Source organism: Tenrec ecaudatus, chromosome 4 (genome assembly GCF_050624435.1).
Source record: "Tenrec ecaudatus isolate mTenEca1 chromosome 4, mTenEca1.hap1, whole genome shotgun sequence".
NCBI lineage: Eukaryota > Metazoa > Chordata > Mammalia > Afrosoricida > Tenrecidae > Tenrec > Tenrec ecaudatus.
In genome coordinates, this window is record NC_134533.1 from 58,774,931 (window position 1) to 58,796,257 (window position 21,327).

The 21,327-nt window shown below is 41.8% G+C and overlaps 1 protein-coding gene across 5 annotated transcripts in view; it reads right to left on the reverse strand.

Annotated features, from left to right (window-relative positions):
- Positions 1-21,327, reverse strand: part of USP47 (ubiquitin specific peptidase 47) — a 111,666-nt gene that overhangs the window by 742 nt on the left and 89,597 nt on the right. For all 5 annotated transcript variants that reach the window (XM_075546062.1, XM_075546060.1, XM_075546061.1 and 2 more), the window contains exons 20-27: positions 19,094-19,871; positions 14,961-15,136; positions 14,556-14,636; positions 12,209-12,324; positions 11,770-11,888; positions 8,080-8,210; positions 1,289-1,336; positions 1,066-1,196 (exon numbers count right to left, since the gene is read on the reverse strand). In XM_075546062.1, coding sequence (XP_075402177.1) covers positions 1,066-1,196; positions 1,289-1,336; positions 8,080-8,210; positions 11,770-11,888; positions 12,209-12,324; positions 14,556-14,636; positions 14,961-15,136; positions 19,094-19,871 — 1,580 coding nt within the window. The remainder of the gene's footprint in view (positions 1-1,065; positions 1,197-1,288; positions 1,337-8,079; positions 8,211-11,769; positions 11,889-12,208; positions 12,325-14,555; positions 14,637-14,960; positions 15,137-19,093; positions 19,872-21,327) is intronic.

Sequence of the window (21,327 nt, forward strand, 5' to 3'; positions counted from 1 at the left end):
ATTTCTAAAAACATCAGAGGAACCTCCATGTTACCAGTGGTACTAACGACGATCATTTACTGAGCAACTATTGCATGGCAGTAACCGTGCCAGTTATGTCTTGCATTCTTGTGAAATCCTGCCAAGTACACGGCCCTTTCTCTATTTCACAGAGGAGGCGTTAAGTAAATGGCCGAGCTTCAATGGAGCCCGGGTCAGCCACACTCCGCTCCAAGGACGATTCCCTTTTCTCTGTGGCTGTGTTGTCAAATAGAGTCATAGACCACGGGTACCGACTGCTCCAAAATGAGATGGGATGGAAGTGTTACAAACCCAAAACATCACACTCATTGCGGTCAAGCTAATTCCCACTCATAATGACATTCTAGCCAAACAACAAACAAACAAGCTCATGCACCGCCTTTGAGCTGAAGCCGACTCACGGTGGCCCTATTACGCAAGGCAGAGCTGCTCCTGTGGGTGTCCAAGACTGGAACTCTTTACAGGAGTAGAAAGCCCCATCTTTCTCTGAGAAGCGACTGGTGATTTCAAACTGCTGGACTTGCAGTTAGTAGCCCTACTCCAAGCAACTATGACAAAACTGCTCCAAGACATGACTAAGGATGTGAATCTTCATGGAAATACACTGCCCCATCTTTTCTCCCTTGGCGGGGCTGGTGGGTGTGAACTGCCTCACTTTCAGTTGCTGGCTGCCTCTGTTTTACCCACTGGGCCACCAGGGCTCCTTTGTGTAAAAGAAATGCCACATCTCAAAGGCTTGGTACTGATGCACAAGAATGTAAATGGATCGTTAATGATTTTAAAATATTGATTATATGCTGTAACGATAAGGTTTGGGTGTACTGGGTGGAATAAAATATATTAATATTACTTTGACCTACTTCTCACTTTTTAAAAAAGTGGTTACAAGAAAATTTCAAAGTACATGCGTAGCTCACTTTGCGTTTCTACTGGTCAGTGGTTGTATCATGTCAACAAGAGTAGAGATGTTTATGGGAAACAAGCTATGGATGCACACCAACAATGTTCTATCATTAGAATCAACATAAACATCGTGACTATTACCTATAAAATATGACGGCACCATCATCACAGATATAGAGAGGCCAGACATTCAGGGTAGAAACTTTAGGATTCCAGTCCAGGTCCTGATGAATATCCAGAACAGAAACATCGCAGGGAAATGTTCCTCTGCCCTTCGGGGACAAGAACAAGGAAGTCATCAGCGCAGACTGCTAGAGAAGTCCACAGAGCATCAGAACAGGCCTCAAGTGCTCTCAGGGCTTACCTTGGCAAATTCAATATCTTCCAAAGGAATTCCACTGATTTCACTAAGCTGTAAACAAAAAAATTGGCTATTAATTTATTTAAAATAAACTTCCTCGAACATTTATTTTCCGTTTCCCTCACACAGAAACAGATTGACCACCCCCCAAGTTTTATGAACATATAATTCCCATACATTTCGGCGGTTTAAACATAGTACAAAGAGTTGCACAATCACCACCACAATCAATTTTAGAACCTTTTCTTCATTCTGTACTCATTATTAGCTCCCCACTTCTTCCTAACCTGCCCCACCACAACCCTAAGTGACTACTGATGCAATTACTATCTCTATAGACTTACTCGAAATAGCTTACTTCTTTCTCCAAAAAGTAGTATGTGATGTTAAAGTGTACAAGAAAAAAGCTGGAAGTGGAATTATCTCCTACCCATCCCCACTGCGCACAGAACTGTCTTAGAAATAGAAACTTATTGTATTCTTTCAACTGTATACACAATCTAAATATATAACTTCACAATATATAAAAGCACATTGATAAAATCTTTATAACAATTTTATATAGCCTAGACATGAAAAAAAAGAATACCAAAGACCCTTCTCTTCCATAGCTGTATAATTTCATTTTCTATGATGGAGTATTAAGGTGTTCCCCAGTTATAAAGAATGCTATGCACTAAACAAGGAGGTTTTAAAAAGTTTGTGTAAAAATGGAAATAAAAGATAATTGAATTTTCCACAAACTTTTTGAAGTCCTTTAGTACTTCCATAAATACTCGTACCTATCTTCAAATATTCCTATACAGTACAGTAACTTCCTAGATGTGGCGTTGAACCTCTGAAAGGTGGATAACTAACGTCAGACTGATCCCTGAAATAATGTGATGAAAGGTACACGAAACCCAACCACCTGCTTTCTTTAGATCGCCACAATACTAAGCATTTATTTTCTAAATCTTTGCAGCGTGACAGTGAAATAATAGCATAGTTTTAATTTGTCCTTGTAGAAATTGCCATTTCGTGCTCTTTGTCAAGTTATAAAATTAGGCAGTTAATCTTATTAATGTAGTTGCTGCTTACAAATTATGGATACTTTGTTTCTAATGCTCACACATCTTTTTTCTCCAGAATTAACAAAATCACTGTGATACTTCTGTCTTCTGCTGGTGGCGTAGTGGTTGCACAATGGGGTAACTGCAAGGTCAGCAGTTCAAAACCACCAGCAGTTCCTCGGGAGAAAGATGAGGCTTTCTACTCCCATAAAGAATTACAGCCTTGGAAATCCCCGGGGGCAGGTCTACCCAGACCTGGAGGGTGACTACAAGTCAGAATTGATTCGACAGCAATGAGTTTAGTTTCGATTTGGTCTCGTGCCTGAAAGGAAGACAATAAATTCCTATTTGTTTATATGATTTTTTATAAATTTCATCCACTCAGAATTTACTTTTGTATTTGGTGTGAAATGGACAAAGGGGTAGCCAATCATGCCAGTTCTGCTGACTGGATTCACGCTTTCCCCAGACAACACTCTAATTTCTACCTTTAAAGCACAAAACCCCATATGCACAGATCTTCCATTCAATTCTATTTCATTTGGATTTTTTAGACATAAAGAAATTTACTCTAGTCATCATGAATTCTAACTTCTCATAAAAAATTAACCTAACATATCCAGAGTTGATCCATTCCTGAGTGACTGTAACGTTTCAAAGCATCAAGTGCTCTAAGAGACAAGTGGAATGTAGCAATACATTCCTTAATAGTGTTGGGTTCTCACTTCCGATACCATCACTTCAGAAACACGAGGGAAAATGTATGCAAGTAAAATCACATTGCTCTGGGGTTCATATTCATACACACAGGGCTTTATTCCAAACAAAATGTGTCTAAGCATGTCTGTGATCAATGGATGGCTGCAGACAAGTTCTCTCACTAACACACCAGTCTTAGTTTCACTGGACCCCTGGTAGTGTAGTGGCTACACACTGGGCTGAGATCTGCACAACTGGCAGGTTGAAACCAGCAGCAGCTCTGTGGGAGAACGACTGGGCGTTCTACTCCTCCAAACAGGCACAGGTTTGGAAACCCACAGTGGGTCACTATGAGTCGGAGCCTCGATGCCAGTGAGTTTGGTTTGTTTTTTTTCCCCTTTAGTTTCATTAGGGTCTCTTCTAAAAAAAAAAAAAAGGTCCAATCAAAAGAGTGGTTTTTGACAGGCTCTCTCTGGGCTAGTCAAGGAACAAAGTTAACTCAGAAGGTTCTGGCAGTTGCTTGTTGAACTCCTGGAGGTGTAATCAGTGTGGAATACATGCATGTTGAGTCTATATGAAAACTAGTGAGTGTCAGAAATGAAACAGAAAGTGTACAGATTGAGTAAACGGAGAAGGAATGGCACTGGCCAAGCTGACCCACAGTCACATGGTGTGCTACACTGGGAGCGGCACACTGACGAGGCCAGCATGCCGTGCAGTGCTGTAAGACCCATCTAGCCTACAGTGCCACGCGGTCAATGACAAAATAATGGCCATAACCTTACAAGGAACAGTCGTTTCTATGACTATTATTCAAATGTATGCACCAATCATTAAAGTCACCGATGTGAAAATGAAGGTTTTTACCAACTCCTGGAATCTGAAATTGATCAAACATGCTATCAGGATGCATTGATAACTATCGGTGATTAGAATACGGAAGTTGGAAATCAGGGCGCTAGCAGACAGAAATGACTTGGGAGACCACATGGTAGAATTTTGCCAAGCCAGTGAATTATTCATCACAAATACCTGTTTCCACAACATGAATGGCAATTATACATGTGGCTCTGACCAGAAGAAATGGACAGAAATCAAACTGACTACTTCTGTGAAAAGAAACAGTGCAGACCCAACCGAGTCAGAATAAGGCTGGGGTGGATTCCAGAACAGGCCATGAATCACGCAGAGAAATTCATGTTAAAACTCAAGAAAACGAACATACAAGTTCCCAAAAGTGAAATCACAACTTTGCTTTAAAAGGGGGCTTCAAAAAAATCCATTGAGAAAATTCCAATTTGATTCTGTTCCCCATGAAATTCCTCACATCTCACCTGGATTTAGAGATCGTCTCATGGACTAGACTTGATGAATAGACAGAACATGACGACCAGGGTTCTGCAATGCCATCAAAGACATCGAATGTAAAGAAAGGGAAAGGTCATTACAAAGAAAGGAAAGAAAAAAAGGACCAAAACAGATATCAAAATAACCTCTTAAACATAAAATAACTAAAGGCAAAAGAAAAATGATGCCAAAGACAGAAACACAAGATTTCAAGGGTGGCTTGAGAAGATGTGGAAATTATCAAATATTTTCATTAATATCACATTGAAGTAAAATTTGCCAAGTTAATGAAAACATAGTTATGTCAGTACATCAAGAGGCAAGTGCCAGAAACTCAAGTTGGATTTAGAAGACGAGCTGGAACTAGGGACATCAATGCTAGCATCAGGTGGATCGTAGCTGAAAGCATGCTGATACCAGAAAGAGGCTGACTTGGGTTTCATTAACTATGCAGAGGCATTTGACTATATGATCATAACAAATTATCAAACACACTGTGAAGAATGGGCACTCCAGACCTGTACATAGACCACAGGGATACCGTGGAGCTTAAAACCAGAAAAGGTATGCATTACGATTATAACCTTTCACTATACTTAATTGTATGATTATTATGAGGAAATAATCCAAGAAGCTGGACTATATGAAGAATATGGTATCAGGATTAGAGGAAGAATCATTAACAAACAACTCTGTCTTGGAAGAAGTACAACCAGAATTCTCTTAGATGTGTGGATGGCAAGACTACCTGTCCTGGAAGGTAAAGAGTAAGAACAAAGAGAGGCAGCTCCTCCATGAAGTTATCTGATAGAGTGGTTGCAAAGATGGGTTCAAACAGCTATGACTGTAAGGAGGCACAGGACCAGACAGACGGGAAGATCACAGGGGCTCATCATGAAGTTTTAAGAAAATGGAAAGTCGCAATGGTGAGAAAAGGGAAAGTTATGCAAAGGAATTTCTCCTCCCGTTATGACTATGGTATGTACTTACCGTATATACTCGTGTATAAGCTGAGTTTTACAGCACAAAAATGTGCTGAAAAACTGGGGTTCGGCTTATACATGGGTCAGTGGTACCCCAGCGAGGTATAACATCTCACTGGCTACCCGTCCCTCGAGGTAACAGGACGAGCACCCGTTAACTCGCGGGTGATTACTGTTCCTCCGCTGTTCATTCAAAGTCCCGCTGGCACTGCAGGGTTTTGAATGTTTGTTTACTCACATCTAACCAATCAGAGCCGTCCTATGACGTGGATGGCTCCAATTCACTGAAGCACCCATAGTGATTCACTTACGCTGGCAGCTGAACTGGTAAGGATGTGTCTGTGGCTGCGCTCTGTCTCTCCCCTCTGGTCTCTGTGTTAAATCACATCCTGCATCCCCTGCCTGCACGGACTCCGCCCCCCTGCCCCGCTAATACGAAAGTTCTTTTTCAAAGTCTTGTTATTTTATATTAGAAATGGATATTCTTGAGCCAAAACAAAAACACCAGTCATATGAGGCTGGTTTCAAAATGAAGGTTGTGTCAAGAGTGGAAGAGAGCAATAACAGTATCGCAAGTAGGGAATTCTGTGTTGATGAAAAGCAAGTGAGGGAGTGGCAGGAAATGAAGGCTGACTTGGAACAGATTCCAAAAGCTCATCCTGGCTTAACGTCTTTTTATGGGGCTCTAGAGAGTGAATTGCATAAATGGGTTATGGAGCGTTGTCAAAATGGTTACTGCGTAACATGCATGGGAATCTGCATACGTGCTCTACAAATGGCTAAGGATGACAAATATAAAGCACCAGGCATTGACAAATTTGCTGCATCAGCAGGATGGTGTACCTGCTTCATGAATAGGTTTGGCCTACTATGTTTGAGACAAAGAACAAAGATTTCCCAGAAACTGCCTCAAGACCTTGAAGAAAAAATGTCATTCTAGTCATTAATTATAAAACAAAAGGAGGATTTAAAATTATGACCTGGCAGATATTGGGAATATGGATGAAACTGCCATGACTTTTGATCTTCCAAGCAACAGGACTGTGGAGAGTTTAGGCGAAAAAACCATTTTTCTCAAAACCACAGGAAACGAAAAAAAAAACAAACTACTTTACAGTTGTTCTATCATGTTTGCCTAATGGAACTAAGCTGTGTCCTGTCATTATTTTTAAGAGAAAGACCTTGCCTAAAAAGATCAATTTCCCACCAAGAATTACTGTGCGTGCACATGTTAAAGGCTGGATGGACGAAGACGGAACAAAAAAATGGCTGGAAGAAATGTGAAACCGACGACCAGGAGCAGCCTTAAAGAAAAAGCCATCGTTACTTGTTTGGGATATGTTCAGAACCCACCTATCGGATGACATAAAAAAAATTGGCAAAATCTAGTAAAGTTACTTCAGCCATTATTCCAGGTGAGCTTACATCTGTACTGCAGCCTCTGGATGTATCTTTGAATAAGCCTTTTAAAGACCGTGTGCGAAGGATGTGGCATGAACGGATGTCATCTGGTCACGCCCGACTAACAAAAGGAGGAACTCTCATGAAGCCTGACAGAGTTAATAGCAAAGTGGGCTCGAGATGCATGGGAAGACATTCCAGAAGACATGGTGCGACGTGCCTTCCAGAAATGTAGTATTAGTAATGCTATGGATGGCAGTGAAGACTGCGCTTTGTATGAAAATGACAGCAGTGATGGTGACGACAGCGATCTCAGTGAGGACAGCGTCTATGATGACCTCACACCAGCTGAAGCTCTGCATTGGGATAGGGATGATGATGAGGAACCCAATTTTGAAGGATTTTAACTCTTTACATTTTAGCTTGGTTGCTGATTTGAGTTCAGAGAATAGTAATCTTAAGGTATCATTGTTGATACCTTATTGTTTTTGTTGAACCTATTTTCCACCTACTGTACTGGTTTACTAATGTCAAATGACTTGTGCTTTTATTTAGGTTTTTAATTTAAAATAAATCTTTAAATAATTACCCCACTGATGTCTCAAGTTTTAGTAATTTTATTTTAATTTGTTTTGATTATTGAAATTCACCGAAAGCTTCTGCATTTCCCACCCTAGGCTTATACTCAAGTCAATCAGTTTTTCTGGTTTCCCAGGTAATAATTAGGTACCTCCTCTTATACTTGGGTCGGCTTATATTCGAGAATACATGGTACTTATTCTTCAAGGTTAGCGAGGCTGCCCTGTGAGAATTTCATTGGGACGTCTTACCTCATCCACTCTCCAGCCCTATCCTGCCCATTCCAACTACTTTTTATTTCCCAAACCAAAGTACACACAAAAGGAATATGAGTTGATTTCCTTGAGGAAGCCAAGGTTGCCATTGTGAAGTGGCATGTTTCAAATCATTCAGAATTCTTCAGCGAAGAGCTACAGAGATGAAAACATTGCCTACGTGGCCCTAGATGGAAGATATGTTAAGAATCAGTAGCTTCTGATACCAAGGGCTCAATAGAAAGTAAAGGAGTAAAATAGAATGAAGGCAATATATGTATAAACATGCCTGATGCAATCGATACATTGATTATAACAAGAATTGTAAGCGTCCCCAACAAAATGACCTTTTAATAATAATAAAAATCCAATGGCTTTTTATTTTGATAATTTTGCTTCACCAAGGCTTTTAAGATTCAATGGCAATACTTTTTGATTTATCTTGTTATTTTAGCTCGTTTTGTTTAAAATGAGTTTACCTTTTCACGCAATTCATCAACACAACTGCTTTCCAGCACAACTTCCTGGAAGGGATCCAGCCTCATCTCTGAAGGCCTCCACCGCCTGGACAGAACTGCCAGCTGTGACATGGACTTCATCTTCTCTACCCCTAAGGACATGCAAGATTGGGCCGTCATCTTGTTTTCTCCAAAGGTTCTCAATTTGACTTTACCTACAGTGCCCAGCTAAACAAAAAGCTTCAGTGCAAGTGCTATTCTTATTTTTTCCCCCAAGAGATTAACTTGTATATTTTTCCAAATGAATAAATCGTGAAAAACATGATTCCAATGTGAGGGTGTTAATGCGCATAAATGGTGACTTAGAAAAGAAAAAAGCCCTCTATTTATAAAAAATAAATCTGAGTTTCAAATCCCCAAGATTCCTGAGAGGAAATTAATAGAATAGAGCAGCAAAAGCCATCTCATACCAGGAGGGTAGGGGTAAAGTTGGGAGAGGAGGGGAAGAAAAGGGCACGGGGCCTGCAACAATTGATATACAAATTATCCCCACCAACCCTAGAAGGACAAACAACAGAAACCACAGTGGAAGGGAGACAGTGGATGGTTTAAGATATGAAAGTAATTTATAACTTATCAAGGGGTCATGGGGGTGGGGTGGAAAGAAGGACGATTTGATACCAAGGGTTCAAATAGAAAGCAAATGTTTAAAAAATGATGGCAACATATGTACAAGTATGCTTAATACAACTGATGTATGGATTGCTGTAAGAGCCCCCAATAAAATGATCTTAAAAAAATTTTTGAATTTCCATGGAGACTATACAGTTCAAGTTTCTCCACATGAAACTCTTGAGTAATATTGCATATGAAGATTCATTTGTGACAAAATAATGCACTGGTAATTAACTTTAAATCTGCTTACAATATGACGCTTGAAACTTTGTGATTAAATTATACTATCTTTTAATCCCATTTTCTCACATTTTTGAAGCTCCCTCATATACTGGTATGTGTATGGCACTGGTTTCCATATATGCTCACTGAAAAATTTACATTTAAATCAGAAAGCTAAAATAATAATAATAAATCAGAAAAAAATCAGAAAGCTTTGTACTGAGCCAGTTCAGTATCTGTGGTAATCCATAAATGTTACACTTCAATCTGAAACACATCCCACCATATTGATTTCTTGGGAGAATGAGAGTCAATTACATCATTTACAACTTACAGTGTCACACCGTATGGACATAATGTGCAATCATGCTAATTTTGGCTTCATTTAGTTAATTTGGAAAGATATTTATTGCGCTTCTTGCCACTTAGAAATCTGGGGAATCTTTGGAGAGCAGCCATCCCCAGACCCACTATATTTGTTGCTCTGTTTTTAAAGCAGATTTTTATCATCCAGCTTAGAGGGCACTCAGGTTGGGGACTTGAAACATTGCTTATCTCCACATTTACCTACTGTCTGATCTTCCATCTGGGGATGGATAAGCTAGGGCTAGGCATTCCTGTGGTCATTCCCAGCAGTGTGAACTGCGGGTGACTGGGGTGCATTGTGTGTGGAGATTTAGCATTAATGTTTGTGTTGTTCCTCGTCAGTGCGATTGGGAAAATTCAAGAGGACGAGAACTATGGCTCACGGCTTCCCCATAGCCCACCACTAGCAGGGTGGGCTTCCCAGTATGAATTGTCTGGTGTTGGGTAAGGGAGAAGCTGTGTGTGAAGGCTCTCCCAGTGTCTGCACTCCTATGGCTTCTCTTCTGTGGGAACCCTCTGGTGGTGAGTGAGGTGGGTGCTCTGCCTGAAGGGCTTCCCACAATTCTGACATTCAGGAGGCTTTCCCCCAGGTGTGTGTTTTCATGCTGGCTGAGTGATGAGCTGTGACGGAAGGATTTCCCACATTCATTGCATCCATAGGGCTTTTCCTTGGTGTGAAGCCTCTGGTGTTCTATAAGAAGGGAGCTCTGGCTGAAGGCTCTGCCACATTCATACATTCATAGGGCTTCTCTCCTGTGTGGATCCTCTGATGCTGGGTGATGGGGCGAGCTGGCTAAAGGCTCTACCACATTCATTACATTCATAGGGCTTTTCTCCAGCATGGATCTGCTGATGTTTAGATAAAGATGAACTGTGGCTGAAGGCCTTGCTGCAAATTTAAAAGGCAGGCAAAAAGGAAACGAAGCATCCAATGACGTTTTGAGAATGAACCATTTACTCTCTTCCATCCAGTTTCAGCAGGCTATCCTTCAACCAATAGTCCCAATTCCATTCCCTTCTGAGTCCTATTTGACATTGCTCTATCAATTACGCTCTTCTTTGGATCGCCAATCTTTGCTTCTCTGCTGACTCCCAATTCACAATCTAAAATTACAATCAAATCAACTTCACTTTGTCCTCTTTTCCCACTCAAGCTATCATCAAACCAGTTTTCCAATTGATTTTGAGTCATGGGCACCCCCTGAACACATGAACTCTGTTCATTGATTCCCTACACTGGTTCTTCAAAATCAGCTCAATTGTCACCTCTCCCTCTGGTGTGCTGATGCTCTCTTGTGTAGTGATTTGGTTCCTCAGATACCTATGGATAAACTTCAGACTTACAAGTTTCTCCCACTAGACTACATGTGCCAGGAGGACATTCACTGCCACTAATTTTCATAGCATAAGTCTGGTAAATTGCAGGTCAAGAAATATTTCTTCCCTTTAATTACAAGCCTCACTCGACTATTTGCTGCTAAAATATACACTAAAATGAGACTGACACAGGCATCCATGATCAAGTAATGTTTCCTAGCTTATATATACTAGTCTCTACTTAATTCTTCCTCAACCGGGTGACTTTGATGTCCTTCATGAGCTCTTCCAGGCCTGCTCAGTGATCTTGTCTAAGGGCCTCAGCTACTTGGTGAAGAATCAGCATGGGGAACACTTGCCTACACAATGCCCGACACTGTTCTGGAAGCCCCTGGTCTCTCCAGTCAGGTCTTCAACCATTTAAATTTAAACTGAATCGGACCTGAAGTAGCCTTGGGGAGGTGTTAGCATTACAAAACTAGTTATTGACCTTGACGTTGTTTCTCAAAAACCAACCCTGTCACTGCAACATCACCTTCTTCTAAAAAAAAAAAAGGACATTTAAAACATTCTACCCATGAACCTTAAACCTGGGAAGTATGACAAATAAAAATGCTCTGTTCTGTCCACATTCTCAACATCTCTTGACAAATTATCAATACCACAGCTAGGGGAGGGTGGGGGAAAGAAAATAAGTCATAAAACAAGTTGACAAAACAATAAGCATGGCTAAGAAATTATTAGCAGAATCTCCTGTAAGAAATACTAAAAATCTAACTTTGAAATTATAAGTTCTAAGGAGAAATTACAGTTTTCAAAATTATAGAAAAGAAAAAATATTCAAAAGGAGACCAGAAACTAGAGAAAGAGAAACCTGGAAGACACTCGAGGTACTCTAAAAAATAACTGGCATCAGGTGGTTAAGAACCAATGAAAACAATCTCAGGGAGGGCCAAGGGCAGAAATCATACCAGTCTATAACAATGATTTCTCGATGCTTAATGAAATACAAACATTTTAAGTATTCAATTCCTGGTAACTCATTATTTTATTCTAAAAGGAAAAGTACAGGCTTCTCCTAGTTTAAGAAGATTCTAATCTGGTATTTCCCCCTTAAAATATTGACAATACCATCAAGGACTTCAAGGAAGACCTCCCAGTTGCTGGAAATATTGATATCCTCTTCATAAATATGATAATCCAAAAAGACAGTGCCAGGATTCTTCCATGTTTTCTTCCTTAGACGAAACCTACAAACATGATTATTTCAAACTGTTAAGCGATTTTTAACAACTTAAAAAACTTGCGCTGACATGATGCCAAGGAAAAATGAACTATGTTCAAATACTTAAGTCAGATAAGTGGTTATTCGTTTAAATAGACTCGGGGGAAACGTACCTAATGCACCCAATACTTCAAATGCAGTATCTCCCAGTCCAATGGCAAGTGGACATCTAAAGCCAGTGTTTAAGACTTGCAATGCTTCCAGTTTCAGACACTCATGCTGATCTATATTCCTTCACTACACAAATTCCCTTCAAATCCCCCAGAATGCTGATTTTTGCCTTACCTGTCGATACTGAGCTCCAGACCGCATTGCTCCCTGAGTTGAGGAATTAATTCCTCTTTTGAATGCCGGACAGTCATTCCTTTAGCAAACACAGCATCTAGCAGAAATTTGCATGGCTACAAATATAAGCATAAACAGTTAGTACTGACTACATCGTAAAACAAGAAAGTGCGACGTGATCATGAAGCGCCTGTGTCTCCGGATCTTGATCCCAGGTGCACATCCTGGCTCCATGCCTCACTAGCTGTGCCATCTTGGGCAAGTTTACTTACTTGGTGCCTCAATTTTCTCATCTATAAATTCGGACAGTAGCTTTACTAGGCATTGTGAAGATTAGGTATTGCATTCTTTATTTCCTTTGAATAGAATGACAATTTTGAAAGTAAAAAGAACCACGTATATGGAGAAACTGAGAGAAATGCATATTCATTCTCCTAAGACACTGTCTTAAAAGCAGCACAGTATTCAGACACAGCACACTTAGAAGAAACATGTTAAGTCGAAATGATTGCAGTAAGTTATAGTAAGTTATACTTAAGAGATATGATGGATCACCCCCACCCCCATTTTGTCTTGACCTTTTGTGAAAATGGTATTCCGTGTTTACTCTGTGACTTTTCACCCGTGTCAAGGAACATTTGTATGTCTGATCTCCCGTGTTGGAACAGACGTGGACAGCATCTGACAATAGCAAGCATGCACGAGCAACGTCTAGCACACAGTGAATGAAAGAAACGCAGAAACTACCAATGTACTCTACAGGTCAATAGTTATCTACCTGACCATTGTGAGTATGGAACCAATCATTCTGACAAGGCATGCACAACTGCTGCTGTTAGGTAGTAGTTAGGTGTTATTGAGTTGATTCTGACCCATTGCAGCTGAGATGTAGTCAATTAATATGGCCCTTCTCGCCATAGTTCCTCATGTGAGGTATCGGAGATCTGGACACTGGGCCTGTAGCTACTGGAAAGGCACTCTGCAATGCTAATCAACGTGAAGGTGGGATTCAATCCCCACATTAGTAGAGGGTCTGAACCAAGTTACACCCTTTGTTTCTTTAGGGGGATGGTCAGTGAAAGACACGAGCCACAACTCAAAGGCATTCCTGTGTGAAAGAGCCATCTCTGACACAGGACAATCACAAGAGCATGTTTGAGATCTCTGTCTGAAGTGGCAGAGGTCGAGACTAGAGGCCAAGGCAAAGAAACCAAGAGATAGAACAAAGGAGCAATGTTAAGATTAAGGGACTGTGAGGCTAAGTGAAAGAGGCTTCCCGGTCCAAGGCAGAGACCAAGGGAGTACATGGCTAGAGACTGAGGAACAGAGAGACTTGTCTGCTGGCTGAGAACTGTATGACTGTATCCTTACTGTTGATTCATCCTGACTTTTGGTAACTAACCTGTCAATCTGTCTCCCTCAACCTCCCAAATCTTGCAATTTCTGTGTGGTCATTGCAGAGATGGAGAGGGGGCTTGGGAGAAACAACTGGTGTCAGAATAGGTGAGGAGGAAGTGTGGAGGCATGTCTGACGCCTGCCTGGTGGCGATAGGGAAGCTGCAGGAGGTGGAGCACAAGCCTTCTCTGTGCCATTTTTTCAGTGATCCCATGTCCAAAAGGACAAAACATTGCCCTGACCTGAGCCACCCTCCAACTGTGTCCGCTGTGGCAGCCATGGTGTCAACCCCCTTGTCGAGGGCCTTCCTCTTTTTCACTGCTCCTCCGCTTTCAGACACCGGTCTATCTGACACACACACACACACACACACACACACAAGAATGGACCCTCTGTGCATCCCAGCATTTGTATTGTAGCAACACTTTAGAGCTGGGAAGTGACAAACAGTGGCCCACAGGCAGATTTCAGTCCACTGCCTGTTTAGTAAATCAAATTTGACTGGACAAGAGCCACCCTTTAATTTACGGAAGGAGCTCTGGTTTTGTTGTGGGTACATGCTGGCCTGCTAACTGCAAGGACAGCAGCTGGAAACCTCCAACTGCCCGTCAGGGGAAAGGTGAGGCTTCCTACTCCTGTTGAGAGTTGCAGTCTCAGAAAGCCCCAGGGGCAGGGGCAGTTCTCCTGTCCTAGAGGGGCACTATGAGTCAGAATCAACTCGATGGCAGTGAGTGAGCGAGCGAGCTTCTGGACCAGCTACACAAACGTCTGTGCTTCAAGAGCACGGTGTGAACTGTTGCCACAGAAATTATAGGGCCCGCAAAACTACAATGCTCGCTTGGAAACTGCTGAACAGTGAGAAAGGAAGTCAAAACAAACGATTGCTAACAAAATCTCTTCACCGTGTGCTTTTAATAATGACGAAACCTAAGCTTACATTGTGCTACTTACCTCTTGCTCATTGACCAAGAGCTGGTACACCTTAACTCTGTATTCTCCTCTCTTCAGTGCTCGCCCCAGTCTAATGGTAATCTGCAATTGACAACAGTTCTCGGCTTAGACGTGCGACCCCAACAGAAGGAAGACACAGGCCACTCTCACCCTGTGTCTACAGCTTTGTGTTTCAAACTCTCTAGCTCTCTGCCAGCAAGCAGGTCTCTTACCACTAGTACCTGGGGCAGTCAGTGACACCCAGTCAACAGTTAGCTTGTTTCTTAGCGGAATCAAGCAAAACACACAACCCAAGAAAATGGTTCCTTTCAGGGTATCCGTTTCACCTTACTAGAAAATAGTGCAAGATGTTCTCAGATCTATCACTTGAAAGTTTACAATCATTCAAAGATGATCTTAATCAACCTTATTGTCATCTGAAAAGGATGAAAGTGTCTCATTCAGCCGGACGCTCTCAAACTCTTGATTGCTGGCATAGACGCGGAAGACCTTGAAGTGAGAGGACAGCACCCCCACAAAGGGCTCCAACTGTTGTTTGAAAGCAGCCAGCGTAATTCTTTTATCCACCTGCACCATTAACCCTAAGCAAAGAAAAACAGAAAACCAGAAGCAGCAATTGAGAGAGCCCATTTAAAGCACCAATAAAACAGATAGTATAGCATACATTCATTTGACTTGTAGCTGACTCACTGAATGATTCGAAGACATAATATATAAAAGGTATAATCTGACAGCTTTAAATCTACAGAAATATTTAAGTGCCTTCCCGCTCCTGGATTCAAGATCACACTTCCAAAAATGCATAGAATTCCTTCAAAGGAGAATGTTAGCCAGCAGTAACGATACCTTCTCTGGCTGGAATCCACGGGCTTCCTCGAGGGCCTCACTCACTAGCTAAGGCTGGGCGGGGAGGGAGGAGCGTGCTCCCCTGTCTTCGTCCTTCATTAGGAAACAGGACACCAAGACCTACCCTTCAGCGTGACGGCGTGGAGCCACGGAGGGAACACATTGATTATCTCGGTGCCAGGCGCATAGAACTGCCTCAAATTTGCTAACGCATCTCGTTCGAAATTTCAATGAAAAGCTTCAAGACCAGCAGACTGACATGTGTTTTGTCATGCAGTTAGATCAAAATAGAAGTTATTTCCTGAAGGATCCAAAATGCCCCGCCCCCGCCCTCTTCACGGCTTACAGGAAAGCATTCTTGGCATTCTAATAGGATTACCTTTGATGAACTGTTCTAAAAAAATGTTGACTTCAGACTTTGTCCCGGATTTGATAAAACACATCTGAAGATTCTTCTGGAATGTTTCTATTGACCATGCCAGTCTCTCTTTTCTGACTGATCGAGTCAGATATCGCTCTATGATCTGACTCAGAGAGTCAGATATCGCTTACACGATAGAGTAGAACTGCCCCTGTGGGTTTTCTGAGACTGGAAATCTCTCCGGAAATAGAAAACTTCGTCTTTCTCCCATGGAGTGGTTGGTGGTTTTTGACTGCTGACCATGTGGGCAGCAGGCCAACTCACCCACTGCACCACCACACTCATCTAATAACTTAATGTTCACTCGAGGCTTATTGTAGAAAATGGCAAGAACGAATAGGGAAAAAAATGCAAAAAGGGTGATGGAATCTGTTTACTATCTGCCCTTTGTGGCAAATTTTAAAACTTGCAATGTCTCGTGTAAACCTCACAAATTTTAACTCTCCAGTGATTGACAAAGCACGCCTCTATCTATGGTAGTCAGCAAAGAGCAACTTGACGTTTCTATCGAGGGCACTGAGAGTGCGCTTTCTTCTTTTCTTTTATGCATGGGACTCAGGTAGCAACTCAAATTGTACCGAGGTGTTTCCAGGCAAATACATTACCCCTTCTATTTCATTATTGTACCTGCTCTGCTTATCGCCATGGTCATGTGTCTTCAGAAAACAAAAAATCACTTTCAAAGAAATGTCTATACTCACTCTCTGAAACCATTCCTACCATGATAGCAGATTATACGTACTGGAAGTGCATCAATCATCTGTACTGTAGACAGCTCAGGAGTCCTGGTTGCTGTCGTGTTTACACATCGGACGCTAATCATAAGGTCACCAATTCGAAACCACCCCCTACTCCCAGGGAGAAAGACAGGGCTTTCTACTTCCGTAACGAGTTACATCCTTGGAAACTCACAGGGGCAGTTCAACTCCGTCCACACCAGTAGTAGTGAGTCAGAATCAACTCAGTGACAGTGAATTAGGTTTTGGTTGATACACAGTATGTCACTTCATGTGTCAAACTGCTTACCTATTGCACCTTGCCGTTTCATCACCCTGCCTGATGTTATTTTATTACCCATCATGCACGGTGTCCCAGGAGCCTACTTTCAACTCCCCAAGCAGCTGTGCAGTGCCAGTGTTAGTGCAACCCATCCTAGTCCTCTCTCTAAACCAGTACCCTAACGTGAAAAGCATTTGTCGGGGCTTTTACAAGTCTTTAAATGTCTAAACAAATTATAGCAAACGGCTTCTCTTCAAGGTTTGCGATCTCAATGAATGTTAGGAAATTAACCCAGTATGCATTTCCAAAAAGGCTAAACGGAACAGCAATTTCCATTTTAGAGACTCCACACACTCTTCTAGATGAGAGATAAGCTGCTCCAGTCTGTATTTTCCGTCTCTCCACTGAAGGTTGAGACCATTTGAGCACAGAACTCTGAAGGCCGCTCACAGCATTTTCCAGCCTTTTCTCGAGGAGCTGCTGTTAAGCTCTCCAGCAGCCCAGGGAGGGCTGAGAAGGATGGGAAAGCAGAGTGAGCCTCAGCAAACAAGGAGGAGGAGCAGGAGTGACAGCAGCGAAGGGGCGGTGAGCCGACAGGACACTGGAGCTTCCCGTGAGAGCCACAGCCACCAACAGCAGCGACCTCCCACAATTGTTAACAAGAGTCCTGGCGAGGCAGCGGTTAAAGTGCTTGGCCGCTGCAGGAAAAGTTGGTGACTTGGAAATATCAGCTTCTGCTTGGAGAAATGCATGGCAGTCTGCTTAGAAAGCTTTGCAGTCCTGGAAACCCCACGGGGCAGCTCTACCCTGCCACCCAGGGCACTATGTGTCAGAGACGGCTTGACAGCTGCAGGTTCGGTTGTTCATTTAAGAGAACTAAATGATAATAATACACGTTACCAAGATTTTCACAGTAAAAGTTCGATATAAAGCATTGTTATGATAATAGGATTTCTGTTTTTATTTTGGACAGCCAACCTGTACTTTCTCCCTAGAATTTCTATGATTTTTGCATAGATGTCGTGATCCCCGTGCTACTTAGACCTATTTAGATCTAGTATATTAAAAACACAAATTTATGCTTCTTTATACTGATTTCATAATTCCTACTATTTCTTTTTTCAAAAGACAGATTTTTCAGATTCTGAGCACCATCGCACTTGTGTGTCTCCTCTCCTTGAGGTCTATTCCTAACCACCTCTCCTTCTTCATAGCTACAAATGGGCTGACATCTAGTGTGGACTCAAGCAAGGCTGATTGGATGGATGGACAGAGAGGAGTGGGGCGAGAGGGAACTAGTGGCCTGAAATTCTAGCAGCGCTCCCCACTACTCACTGGCTAGAGATGGACGTTGGGGCAAGTCACTCATCCTCTATGAGCTTCAGTTTTCTTCTTTGTCAAATGATAGCAATATTTGCTATGTTCATTTCAGAGAAGCTTCAGTGAGAACACTAAACTCTAAATATGTTTTGAAAACTATTTCCCACTTAAACTTGAGGAGAATTTAATATCTTGAATTTGAGTGGCCTAATTTGTTTGGCTAGTTTCAGTCTGAGATGATAAAAATTCGTGTATAATTTTAAGTGCCATACAATACTGCTATTGTTTTCATTGTGGATTGTCTAGTAAACTCAAAATTAACGGGCTTACTTTAAGGTCTCTTCCCTCTTCCTGAGGCTATGCGACTTTAAATTTCTAGTTTGTATGGAACTTCGAAATGTCAAGTTGGAAAGAAAGAGCAACAAAAACGCCTTTTCTTTCCCCAAGTTCCTCGGCAAGGGAAGGACGTTCTTCAGACTGTGGCGAAAGAGCTGCTATATGTTTTGGGGGTTGGAGGGGAGGGAGGAGATAGACAAACAAAAAATGTTTCTGGGCACCAAACATCAAATTGGCAGAAGGGTTGAGGTTTTTAAATTAGCATATAGTTTTGCTTTTTAAATAAGCTATCCCTAATTTTTAAGTTCAGTACTTTATCATATTTTTCTCTAGTACTATCAACTTTTAAAAAGATTGCTCCTCTCTCCAGATTTCTGGTATAACTATTGTCAGATAGATCTCCAGTTTGACAATTTAAATCTAGCAACATTGTGCACTACACACCAAACATGAACACAAAAGGAACGGAGAATAATCTTATAATCCAGGCACCTATGAAAGGTTTTAGAACTAAGTACATAATACTTAGCCGATTCGTTCTGTAACTGAAACTTTAAATGGACTAAGAGAAAAATCAAAGCTACTTCAAAAGTGCCCTTTTCCTCGCAGTACATACATTTATGTCCTTCCCCAGAACCTTCATCGGTAGCATAGGGCTCTGCTTTGAAATACATGTACTGCGTTTCTCCCCGACTCTTGCCGCTCTCATCGTATTCACTGTCCGTCCCAGAGTCTTCTTCTGCAGTGTCCCATGTCTCTTTTTTCCCTTCGTTTGCTTTAGTTCTTCTACTACTAGTGATACCATGCGAGTCAAGTCCATTAGCCAATGGGATCTGCGCGTTATCTGCATTGCACAGAGTATCGCTGCTGTGACTGGAGCTAAGAATATCACTGTCTACCGAACTTGTACTCCTGTCATTATTCACATCTGAGTCTGAGCGCTCTTCAGACTGGAAATTTTCTGGATCAGAAGTCTGAATGTGCTGCTCAAGTTCTCTAGGATCCACTGACGCCGACGAGTCTCTCTCGTTGAGAGGTGACTCGATGTTTTCAAAGTCACTTGTCTCGGTGCTCTTGCTGCTGTCCCCGTTGTCTCCATCTTGCTGCTGCTGCAACGACAAGCTTTTGAGTCTCTCAGTGCTTTCTTCTAAGACGGCTTCCACGGACTTCAGGCTGCCCACGGGGCCTTTCACTCCTTCACACTCGCCATCCACGTTGCCAGAATCACCCCCAGCTTTCTGGCAGGCTGTCCTTTTGGAGTAAGATCCTGGGGATTGTTCAGGTAGCAAAACAAATAATCGGATTGTATTGGCATGCCGATCCAAGAGTTTCCATAAATGAGAGTCTGTAAAGGCCATCTGGTAGTCCAAAGTCTCGGAACTTTCAACAAACACCTAAACAATAAGTCAGAGTTAGATCATTACTTTTAGTGATCTTTTTCATATTCATCCTAAGAACAATCAACATCAACTGAAGTGATAAAATCTGGATTAATTAAAATTTAAAAATTCTTAAACAAAGCATGCATACATACTTTGGAAACAAAATATTAAATCACTGAAATTTATCATGAAACAGTGCTTAAAAAAAAAACACCCCAAAGATGGTGGGCTTGAACTACTGATCTTGGTTAGCAGCCAGGCTCTATTAACCACTGTGTCAGCAGGGCTCCTAGAAGTGGGTGACAAACATACGCGGGTGCTTTAACAACTCCATGGAAAAATTCATTTATTCTGAATTCCATTTTTTCACAAAGGTTCTAAATCCCCCTTGTAGATTAAACAGGCGACAACTGTAGAAGCTGAGTGATAATTTTAGAAATGTGGGGGCTCACTACACTATTCTCACTACTTTTTAATCTAGTTGTAAATTTCCATAATAAAAAGCTTTAAAAATATTAAGTGCAAATATTCATAAATTTGGCAACATCAATAGCATGTTTGGTTCAGCATTATAAAATATAATATCGTACTCATGTAATCAATGTTTCAAACTGGACGACCAGATTACCATTTGTGAAAAAAATGTAGTCAGATACCCATCACACTCTACCCACGCTAAAACAAAATTCTATTTTAGTGTTACTTTCACTACCCACACACAAAAGCATTAGAACAAAATATACATATTAGCATTAATAGAAGAATACTAAGAAATATTAATTACAAAAATTAGACCACTAAGATGAAAATAAGAGTAGAAAAGCTGGTGTGATGGGTAGGCTTATTGTGCCAACCTGGCCAATAGGACCATGTGGGATTAATCAGGTCACAGTTTGATTGGAGGGCAAAGAGATAAATGGCTCTGCAAGGCCCGCCCCCCTCGCTCTGTTTCTGGTGTTCAGAGTTTGCTGAAGGGTGCTGCTGCTGTAGCTAGTTCTCTACTCAACCTGTGAGCTACACTACCTGTGGGCCAGGCCAATCCGTGGATCTTGTAGTTAGAGCAGGAGGCTCCTTTGAGAGCTGTTTTGCCATGCTGCTGGTACGCACATTGCTTGAATTTGAGGCTGGTGGATCCTGTCGTCATGCATTGCTCCCATCTGGGCCTGCTTCGTTAAGCTCCCGAGCTACTGACTGTTGGTGACCCACCCTGCTGCTTGCTGCTGTGGGCAGACTGCTTGCCTTGCCTGAGTAAGTACTCCACTGTCTGCTTCCTTGACCTTGGACCTGGCAGTCCACGTGAATTGAAGGACTTCCGGTACATTAACTGCTCCATGGAAGTGAGTTGAACTGAACCCTCTGTACTGCTGTGTGGACTAATTAGCTGATTGTTCCTTCTCGCTGTATAGACCTATCCTCTTAATATACGTAAAATCATAAGTGTCTTGATTTTGTTTCTCTAGAGAACCCT